Here is an 11,719-nt window from a genome sequence, read left to right as displayed (position 1 = left end):
TCTGCTGAGAGGAATTCACTGTTGTTTTTCCTAGCTCACATTATAGCATTTAACATACCTCATATTAATCATAATTATTGTTGTTAAATTTCTTTTCTGGCAAAAATCAAAGATACAAGGGAACAGGAATTGTATTTATTATGTTCACTTAAGAAAAATCTTCCTTTACTTAAAATTTGAATAAAATAATGATAGGTAACTGAACTGTACCATCTGTTTTTAATCAAGTTATACAGTCAGGCTTGGAGTTTCATTTTAAAGAATAAACAAACAATAGTAAAAATTTAATGAACAAAGCAAAATAATCAGCTGACAAAACATAAAGAACATATTTTATTATCTTAGCCACAAAGTAAAGGTGGATGTAATATTACCTGAACAAACATAATTTAAAATAATTTAAATCTTATAAATAAATACTTAAATAGATTAGATAGAAGACAGATAGATAAATAGATAGAATAGATAGATTGGCATGATCATCTGTAAAGATTTTGTCCCTGTGGAGCTAAAGAAGTGTTGCTTAACACGTGTGAAACGTTTGAAATTTTTGATTCAACTCAAGTCATGGATATAGCAGAAATTAATATTTGAAACGGCAGAACTCAAGAAGTGTGAAATGGTGTATTAGTCAATGAGAATCATTTCGATGTTGAACCAGTTTTCATTCCTTCCTCCTTAATCTTTCTTGCAAGTTTGTTGATAAAGAGAAGGATCTCATGATTTCTGCTCTAACAACCTCCCATGCACAAGGGCTGTATTTCTTCTCTGTCAGATAGAGAGTGATTCTTTGAAAGTATTTTCTCACAGTCAGGATAGAGTCCACATTCATCAGAGGAGTGTCTTCCACTCCAACCTCCTGCATCATACAGGCTTCCAGGTCATTCAGCTGCTGGTAAAGTTCAGTATAGAATTTGTCTAGAAGTGTCTCATCCCAAGTAGCAGATGAGTCCTTTGTGCTGAAGAGATTGAAGGTCTGCTGGATCATCTCATGGAGGATAGAGATGGCTTGAGCCTTCTGGAACTGGTTGCCATCAAACTCCTCCTGAGGAAATCCAAAGTCATGTCTGTCCTTCAGGCAGGAGAAAGGAGAGATTCTTCCCATTTGTGCCATGATCATCAAAGTCCTCCTGTTACTCAGGCTGTGGGTCTGAGGCAGATCACAGCCCAGAGAACAGATTGACTTGCAGTTGAGCACCACCAGGGCCATCAGTAAAGCAAAGGGCAAGGCCACTGGGGAGGTTGCAGATGCTTCTGGGCTGTTGAGATTGAGTGACCCTGAACCTTGGGCTCTTCTCTGAAGACCTTGTTTTGTGCACAGATCTTAAAAAGGTCACATACGAGTTTCCATTTTCTGAATGCCTTGTGTTACTTTCTACTTCTCTTTTTGCTTTCTTTTGTGCTCTTTCTACATAGATGTACAGGAGTGTTTCTCAGTTTATTTATTTTTACATTATTACCTCATCTTCCTCTGCCACATATGCTTTTTAGAAATTATTTTTTCTAACTAAAAATCCCATTAAATTTTAATAACACAGATATACTATGTGTTGGCTGATGTATATACATTACAGTACCCATTATCAAGAGAGAATATTGTACTTCTTTAATGCTTTAAAAGCAGCGTAATAGAATGTAAAATAGAATTTATTCAGTCCCAGATTAAGAATGAGCAAATGAAAATTTTAAGGTAAAAGTTAATAATTAAATTTACAATTTATGGATATTTAACTTCATAGTTCAATTTGTTTAAGTAACAATGTGATTTATTTACTTATATAAATTGTAGTGTGTCAGATTAAATAAGTAAATTAACAAATTATGAAAATATATAATATTGCCTAGTATAATGAAATATTTAAAAATTCAAAATAGCTGAAGACTATTAAAATTGAAATTATTTGTAACATTTATTTTTAGGGTACTTTCAATTTTGCTTCATAGGGAAATTTAAAAAATTCACTAGCTTCTAGATATTGATCTAGATATTGTCAAAAAACTTTTTCTCTTCAGTGCTTGACATAATTATTGATGTGTTGAACAACTTTAGTAGAATTAAATAGTAAAAGATAAAGTATTTTTATTGAAACCTCAAAACTCAAAACACAGTCATAAATGCTCAGGATCAAATATAAGCAACATACACAAGACAGCAAATGACAGCTCATATGTATACAGAGGCCACCTCACATAATATGACTTTGACATCTAATAAATCTTGGAAAGTCCTCCAATAACAGCCACCCATTTGCCATATGCTTGTAGCACTGATCTTGTATACCTTTTGTGTATCTTCCATGAACTCAAGGTCAATGCTTCTGATGTTACAGGAAAACCAAATTAGGCCAGGCGCGGTGGCTCACATCTGTAATCCCAGCACTTTGGGAGGCTGAGGTGGGTGGATTACAAGGTCAGGAGATCAAGACCCTCCTGGACAACATGGTGAAAGCCCGTCTCTACTAAAAATACAAAAATTAGCTGGGCGTGGTGGCACGTGCCTGTAATCCCAGCTACTCGGGAGGCTGAGGCAGGAGAATTGCTTGAACCAGGGAGTCGGAGGTTGCAGTGAGCCGAGATCACCCCACTGCACTCCAGCCTGCAACAGAGCGAGACTCCGCCTCAAAAAAACAAGCAAACAAACAAACAACAACAAGAACTCAATTAAAAAAAAACTAAGGAATAAAGTTTTGTCAGACAGAGTCGAACTTTAGAGGGCCCCAAGAAATAACTTTTACATTCTTGGAAGCAATATTATACTTAATGAGTATATGCAATGGAGAAAAATGTCATCAATTTGATTTTTAAAATATTATTTGTCATGAAAGGTCAGATTTCCAAAGAACCCACAGAGGTTCCAATTCTAGTTGATTCTCCTCAAACTGAAGAAAACCATTTTTGTCCTAAATGTCCATAGTGTAATGTAAATGTGATAGCATAAATGGGTTGTACAATTGTTTACATAGCATGCAGGATACCAGAGATCTTTCTTTCTCATTTTCATTTTCATTGAAAGTAAAGGTTGTCTCTTTTTGAATCCTTAAGAATGGAGACAAAAAGAAAAATGTATATCTAAATGTGATTTTAAAAATCCTACAGAATGGAGATAGAAAGAAAACAAATGTGTATCTAAATGTGATAAAAGAATCCTGATTCTTTTCTGGTCACTTGGGCTAGGAGATTCTAATCCTAAGTTAATTTGTTAGTTTTATTTTCCCCAGCACCATCTCACTCACAAGGCAGTTATCACAGTCAGTAACACCCTTTTCTCTAGAGTGACAATATCCTCTAGAGAGACAATATCTCACTGGGAAAAAAACGATGACAAAATGCAACTTACCTACATTCATCCCAGTAAAGAAGGAGATAAAGGAATGGGGAAGAGGAGAAGCAAAATCGTAGAAGATATGTAGATCAAAGCGAACAAATGGGTATGAGCTGAAAAAAAAGAGTAATCATTCCTGGTCCACGGAGTGTTTTCAGCTTTGCTGAATCCAGCCTTCACAGAGTCACACCAATCGCAAGAATTTGTACATAAAAAAAGGGCAATTTTTAAGAGTACCATGTACTCTTTGCATAATGAGTAAGTGTTAATTCTCAAGTTCTCCCTTAGTGTATAAATACATTCAAGAGATCAATATTTCCCTTATTATGTTTTTTACAGGAATCAAGGGAGTTAACAATTTTAAAGGACACTTCCCCCAACTTAATAAAGTTTAATAATGAAGATAATGTTTAAAAAAGGAAGGAGACAGGTAAATTGATGAAGGTGTTTATTTTCAGTCAGATATTGTTCTTAGAACTTACAGATTTGATTCTTATTTTACCAATAATGAATATCCTCTTTTTGTATTAACTGAATCCCTACCATATACCTACCCACCATTTATTCACTGGAGATATCAGTGACCAAAGAAGACTGATAGGTTCTACTATTATTCCTATTTACAAAAGAAAAAACAGAAGAATAGTGAGGTATTGAATTTGAGGCTACTATTTAAACCCCAAAATTGGACTCTAAATCCTCAGCTCTTACATGGTCTTTGGGAATATTTCTGGTCATAAGAACTGATTTCTGCATTGGTCAGTGTTTTCCCAGGAGAGTCCTGCCTAAGTAATGACAGGGTCTTTCTCTTCAGCTGTTCTTTTTTACTGAAACGTCCCATTTGCTTTTGCCAACATGTTACGTTACAATTAAATTAGACCCCATTTTACTTACACACTATATTCTAGTTTTTTCTTCTTGAGAATGTATTTCCATAAGCTTGAATGTATTTGTAAAATACTTGGTTCATCATAAGCAACTCTTTGAAACCCAATGTATATCTACTCATTTATTCAAATATCCATAATACTTTAGATTTCTACCAGTTTAGTGCAAGCCTAAGTAAGACTAAGCCATGATCGGGATATAAATATGATCTAAATCAGAAATAAACCAATAAGCTAAGGCTCAGAGATCAGGAAAAAAACCCTCTGGAAGGGCTGCCTAATAGGATTGGAGGTGTGAAAATGGGAGGCACTTCTGGAGAAATGTAGAGAGTCCAGGGCATTAGAGGAGGAGGACTGCGATGACAAAAGGTTCTGAGTTACCTGACTTTCCAGCTGGCTGATGCCTTTTATGTTGTAGGTCAGCAGAGTTTGCTATTGTGTTGATTGTGCTGACTTACTTTGAGAAACTGGTAGAGAAAAAAATTATGCTAACACTTGGTATTACAGTAATGAAGACTTTATTTAGGACTATTGCAACAGATGTCAAAACTATCACAATAGGGGAGAGAGATCAATCTGGGCTCAACTCTGAATATGACACAGACAGCCTGGGATTTGTAACCAACAAGCAGAATGACAGGATCTGTGGATGGAAAATCAATAAGAAATATGGCCATTGGGAGGGCCATTGGGAAATGAGGGTTCTGCAGGCCTGGCTGAGCTGGGGTCTGGTTGAACTTTGGAACCTAGGTTCTCTGAAGACATTATTTCTATGCATGGCTTTCAATAGGGGACATCTAGTTTTTATTTTCTGAACATTTCTCTATATGTCTACTTTTTGTTTTCATTTACATATTGCATATTAGGCTTAAAAACACAACATCAATTGAGACCCTTAATTTTTGCAATAGAATTTGCACAGTAAACTTCAGGTGTGCCAATCTAAATGTATATTTATCAATTAAATGAGAACAGTCATTGTCATAAAAGCTGAAGTGTATGTAGGAATGTAAATACTTATATACTTTTTTCATACAAATATTCTTCTTTTCTGTGTCAGGTGAAAAGTTTTCAGCCCTGATCCTAGGTTGCATTATACCCTGCATGCATTACATAGGCTCTCTCTACCATCTGGGTATCTGTATTTGAGAATTTATCCGACCAGCTTTGACAATAAACCCTTTAGAAGAAAGAATTGGGTTTTGTCCATTGTTTCATTCATAGCAGATGCTGATGATTATTAGTTAGTGAGCCTCTCTGATTTTTCTATTTATTTAAAAATACATTCATGCAATTCCATGTGATTGTGCCTCACTGGAGCCGCAGGTCAAGATTAATGTAGAAACAGCCCTTTCTTCCCATCATTTTCTTACTCAATGTCTATAGTGCTCCTCAGGCTGTGATAATACCCCCATCAAGAATCCTGATTCTTCTCTAGTCATTTGGGCTGCGAGATTCTAATCCTAAGTTAATTTGTTAATTTTCTTTCCCCCCAGCACCACCTCACTCACAAGGCAGTTATCACAGTCAGTAACACCCTTTCCTCTAGAGTGACAATATCCTCAACCCAAACTCTTCCAGATTCATTCTCTGAGGCACAAAGTTAGAACTCCTTTACTAGGGAAAGGTCTTTTTCTTTGAGCCAAAATAATTAATGCTCCAAGATCTTTTCCCTTGCCCTTAGAGTGTGTGAAGGATTTGGCTTCTCAATGGTGATCTCCTCCTGTCCAGGGTCTGTGTCCTCAGGGATCAAATGTGTGCACAGTGCTCGGATGTTGATAGCAAGTTTCCTTTTATACAAATAGGTAAAGGAAGTATTCAATTGCCATAATTTTAACTTTAGCAAGCAAGTAACTTTTATTTTGACAATTAGAGCTTTTATCAGTCAATCAGTCAACTCTTTCATTTTTCTTCTTTTTTTTTTTTTTTAGACGGAGTCTTGCTCCGTCACCTAGGCTGGAGTGCGGTGGCACGATCTCGGCTCACTGCAAGCTCCGCCTTCCAGCTTCACATCATTCTCCTCCCTCAGCCTCCCGAGTAGCCTGCACTATGCCCAGCTAATTTTTTGTATTTTTAGTAGAGACGGGGTTTCACCATGTTAGCCAGGTTAGTGTCAATCTCCGGACCTCGTGATCCACCCGCCTCAGCTTCCCAAAGTGCTGGGATTACAGGCGTGAGCCACTGCGCCCAGCCACTTTCATTTTTCAATACTCAAAACTATTGAACACTTGTTAGGTTTGACCTTTCTGAGCTGGTCACAGGGGAGTCAAGGTTGATGTTGTCTCTTGTTAGCAACTAATATGACAGAAACTAGTGACTTTCAATTGTTCATCCAGTCAGTGTTTCTTTCGGGTTCTTTGTTCCTGGGTCTCTGCCTTGCTCTAACAGTGTAGGGTAGTTAGGGCCAGGCTATTCTGTCAAGAAGAAATAGGCTTCTTTCTTTTACCTGTATGTGTTTTTTTATTTTAATTTTTTGTACTTTTTTGCACTAGTGATTTCTGGGCAAGCTTTGTCTTGCTGTTAATGCATTACATTCTCATTCATGATGAAGTAACAAAAATTAAGGGAAGTAAAAGACAGGCAAAGGGGCCACAATTTTTTTTTCTATGATTTCCATGATTTCTGTTGCGGGAAGTCAGGAACCCCGAACAGAGGGGTTGGCTGAAGCCATGGCAGAAGAACATAAATTGTGAAGATTTCATGGACATTTATTAGTTCCCCAAATTAATACTTTTATAATTTCTTATGCCGGTCTTTACTGCAATCTCTGAACATAAATTGTGAAGATTTCATAGACGCTTATCACTTCCCAAATTAATACTCTTGTGATTTCCTATGCCTGTCTTTAATTTCTTAATCCAGTCAGCTTCATAAGCTGAGGATGAATGTCGCCTCAGGACCCTGTGATGATTGTGTTAACTGCACAAATTGTTTAAACAATAAGAAATCTGGGCACCTTGAAAAAAGAACAGGATAACAGCAATGTTCAGGGAACAAGGGAGATAACCTTAAAGTCTGGCTGCCTGTGGGCTGGGCAGAACAGAGCCATATTTCTCTTTTTTCAAAAGCAAATAGGAGAAATATCACTGAATTCTTTTTCTCATCAAGGAACATCCCTGAGAAAGAGAATGCATTCCCAGGGGGAGGCTTCTGAAATGGCCGCTTTGGGAATGTCTGTCTTTTACGGTTGTAGATAAGGGATGCAATAAGCCCCAGTCTCCCATAGCACTCCTAGGCCTATTAGGACGAGGAAATTCCCGCCTAATAAATTTTGGTCAGACCGGTTGTCTGCTCTCAAACCCTGTCTCCTGATAAAATGTTATCAATGACAATGCATGCCCAAAACTTCATTAGCAATTTTAATTTCACCCCAGTCCTGTGATCTCGCCCTGCCTCCATTTGCCTTGTGATATTCTATCACCTTGTGAAGCATGTGATCTCTGTGACCCACACCCTATTCATACACTCCCTCCCCTTTTGAAAATCACTAATGAAAACTTGCTGGTTTTGCAGCTTGGGGGGCATCATGGAAACTGCCAACATGTGATGTCTCCCCGGGACACCCAGCTTTAAAATTTCTCTCTTTTGTACTCTTTCCCTTTATTTCTCAGACCAGCCAACACTTAGGGAAAATAGAAAAGGACCCACATGAAATATTGGGGGCTGAATTTCCCCCGATAATTTCAGATTTTTTTTTTTCATTTCAACTTTCCTAGAAAGCAAAACTCGATTGTCATTTGTGGTTTAAAAAAAAAAGTGCAAATGTCATGAAATTGAAAGGACAGAAGTGCCTTTCTACTGACACATTGCCAAGAGTAAGTTAGTCACACACAATGCAGCAAAACTGAGAGCTAGGGCCTCTGGCAGAGGGGATGAATGAAGGCCAATGTGGAGGCACACAAAAGCAGGGAAATGCCTGCATCTGCCAGAGGCTCAGAGAAGAGTGACTGCTGAATCTATAAACTGCCCTCAGCTTTGCAAGACCAGCCATCTGACTTTTCTGTGAGTTAATCCACATTTTTATTTTTTTGCATAGTATTATAGTACACATTTTTAATTTTTGATTGATACACAATATTTGTACATATTTATGGGATATATGTGCTATTTTGAAACATGCATAAGTCGTAAATGATCAAGTCAGGATATTTAGGAAATCCATTGCCTTGAGCATTTATCATTTCTTTGTGTTGTGAACACTTCAGATCCTCTCTTCTAGCTCTTTGGAAATATATAATACATTGTTGTTAACTTTAACAACTGCTATCAAACATTAGAACTTATTCCTTTAATCTAACTGTATGTCCACATGTGACTGGCTCCGAGGAGAAAAATGAACAGTGACACCAATCACCTCTCAAGAGACAGACAATCAGACCCTAGTTAGTATGACACCAACCCTCTCTGGTAGGATAAGGTATGTAATTAGCCTTGGCTGAGTTCTCTACTTAGTTAATAAATCCACTCAGGCAATGAAAAGATTGCTTCTGAAAACCTAGAATTTAAAAGAGAGTGTTAGATGACCCCAAAGATTCTGCTCTTAATCTGGGTAGCAATAATAATCATAACATAAAAATATATTATTGAGTTTCTTTGAATGCTTATTATGGACTATCCACTATTCTAAGGTCTTTGAAAATAGTAACTCAGGCCCAGAATATAGGCAGAAAGCTGCTCAGCCAGCCTAAGGATGAGTTTGACAGAGGCAGCTCAAGGGGTGGTTTTTGAGTCACAGGACCTGTGTGCAGGGCATCCAGGTTAGAAAGGAGGGAGTCAAATTGTCTCTGTTCGCAGACGACATTTTCTTATATATAGAAAAACCTAAAGAATTTACTAAAAAACTCTTAGAACTGATAAACAATTTCAGTAACATTTCAAGACACAAAATTAACATACAGAATCAATAGTGTTTCTACACACAAAAAACAAACTAGCTAAAAAATAAATCAAGAAGTTACCAGATTTTCAATAGCTACACAAAAATTAATAAAATGCCTAGGAATAAATTTAACCAAGGAGGTAAAAGACCTCTGCAAGGAAAGCTAGAAAACACAAATAAAAGAAATTGAAGAGGATACAAACAAATAGAAAAACATTCCATGCTCATAGGTTGAAATAATTAATATTGTTAAAATGTCCATACTGCCCAAAGCAATCTAAAGATTTAATGCAATCCCTATCAAAATGCCAATAATAATCTTCATAGAAAAAAGATACTAAAATTTATATGGAATAATGAAAGACCCTGAATAGCCGAAGCAATCCTGAGCAAAAAGAACTACACTGGTGATATCACACTACTGGACCTCAAAATATACTACAAAGCTATAGTAATCAACACACCATGGTACTGACATAAAAACAGACACATAGACAAATGCAACAGAATAGAGAACAGGAAAATTAATCCACATATCAATAACAACTGATTTTTAATTAAAGTGCCAAGAATACTCACTGAGGAAAGGATAGTATCTTCAATAAATGGTGCTGGGAAAACTGAATAACCATATGCACAAGAATGAAATTAGACCCCCTCCTCTCACACTATACCAAAAAAAAAAACTCAAAATGGAAGAGAGACATAAATCTAATACCTGAAACTTTAAAAGTACTAGAAGAAAACATAGGAGAAGTCTGGGAAAAGATTTTATAAGTCAGACCACAATAGTACAGGCAACGAAAGCAAAAATAAACAAATCAGATTATATCAAAAAACAAAAGAAACAATCAATAGAGTGACAACCTACAGAATGGAGAAAATGTTTCAAAACCAGTCATACAACAGGGGGTTAATATCTAGAATATACAAGGAACTCAAACATCTCAAAGCAAAATAATAATAATAATAATCTGATTATGCAATGGGCAAATGATCTGAACAGACATTTCTCAAAAGAAGACATAGAATTGACCAACAAATATGTGAAAAACTGATCAACATCACTATCATCATGGAAATGCAAATTGAAATCACAATGAATTATCATCCCACCTCAGTTAGAATGGCTATTTTCAAAACAAAAAACAAAAAATAACAAATGCTGGCATGGATGTGGAGAAAATGAAACTATTACACATTATTGGTTGAATGTTAACTAGTACAGCCACTATGGAGAACAGTGTGGAGGTTCTTTAAAAAACTACAAATAGAACATCCGTATGTTGCAGCAATCCCAGTACTAGGCATTTATCCAAAGAAAAGGAAATCATTATATCTAAGAGGCATCTGCACCCTTATGTTTATTGCAACATTATTTCCAATAGCCAAGACATGGAATCTATTCCCCAACAACAAATAAATGGATAAAGAAAATGTGGTATATTTGCACAATGGAATATTATTTAGCTATAAAAAGGAATAAAATCCTGTCATTTGTGGCAACATGGATGGAACTGGCGGACATTATGTTTAGAGAAATGAGCCAGGAACAGAAAATTAAATACTGCATGTTTTCACTCTTACATGGAAGCTAAAGAAACGTTGATCTAATAGAAGTAAAAGTAGAACAGAGGATACTGTAGCCTGGGAGGGGTAGGAGGATGGGATGGACAGGGGGAGATTTGTTAAAGGATACAAAATTACAGCTATGTAAGAGGCTAAGGTCTAGTATTTTATACCACTGTAGCAGTAATATATTATATATTATTAGCTAGAAGGAGGACAGTGACTGTTCCCAACACAAAGAAATGATAAATATTTGAAATGATGGATATGCTAATTACTCTAATCTGATCACTATTATCAGCATTGAAGCATCACTATATAGTCCATGAATATATACAATTATTATTTGTCAATTAAAAATATAAAAATGAAAAAATTGAAACTTTAAGAAATCAGTTTGATTCTTTCAATAAACCTATTTGTATTACACTCATTATATAACACTTTGGAGAAGAATAACAATCTGGAGGGATAAACTATTCTGAACATGCCAATAATGCAACGTGAAAACCTTATGGGGACTTGAGATAATTGGCTTGTGTGAAAGGGTCTGTTAGACAAGTGAAGAATAGATATGAACAAAGGCAACAGGTATGTGTTACAAGTCAATGGAACTTACTGACTAAATTCTAAGTAGAACATTGTTTAAAAAGTTACAAGGGAGTGGATTTTTCCTCCAAACTGAAAAACAAAGTCTAAAGTTTAATGAATGATTTCTGCAATAAAATATGGTAAAATAACTATTAATCTATCAGTTGTAGACCCTTGGAATCTTATTTATTTTTAACTCTTGAGCTTTTTTGTGAGCTTAAGAATATACAGAAAGCACCCAGCAATTTTTATTCTACTGATGGTACAACCATATCAGGCCTGTCTTATCTCCTTCACGACCTCACTAATTCCACAGGAGACCTTCTTCTGTCCAGCCTGTTGTTTTTATTCCAAATGATGACAACACTGTTTCTCACCTCCAGCCCAGACCGAAATTCATCTTGTGTACTGATAGAGTCCAGAGAAGAATCTCTTTTCTGTCTTTCCATCCAATAGTTGAATTTTGAGCGC

The 11,719-nt window shown here is 36.2% G+C and overlaps 1 protein-coding gene across 1 annotated transcript; it reads right to left on the bottom strand.

Moving 5' to 3' along the window:
- Nucleotides 1-311: 311 nt before the first annotated feature.
- Nucleotides 312-1,291, bottom strand: LOC100995734 (interferon alpha-5). The gene has a single exon (XM_008956093.3). It carries the CDS (start codon nucleotides 1,208-1,210, stop codon nucleotides 665-667), a length of 546 nt encoding a protein of 181 aa, XP_008954341.1. The 5' UTR covers nucleotides 1,211-1,291; the 3' UTR covers nucleotides 312-664.
- Between the last annotated feature and the right edge of the window lie 10,428 nt (nucleotides 1,292-11,719).

This window comes from Pan paniscus, chromosome 11, assembly GCF_029289425.2.
Source record: "Pan paniscus chromosome 11, NHGRI_mPanPan1-v2.0_pri, whole genome shotgun sequence".
In the NCBI taxonomy this organism is placed as follows: Eukaryota; Metazoa; Chordata; class Mammalia; order Primates; family Hominidae; genus Pan; species Pan paniscus.
This window is presented reverse-complemented; position numbering and strand designations above follow the sequence as displayed.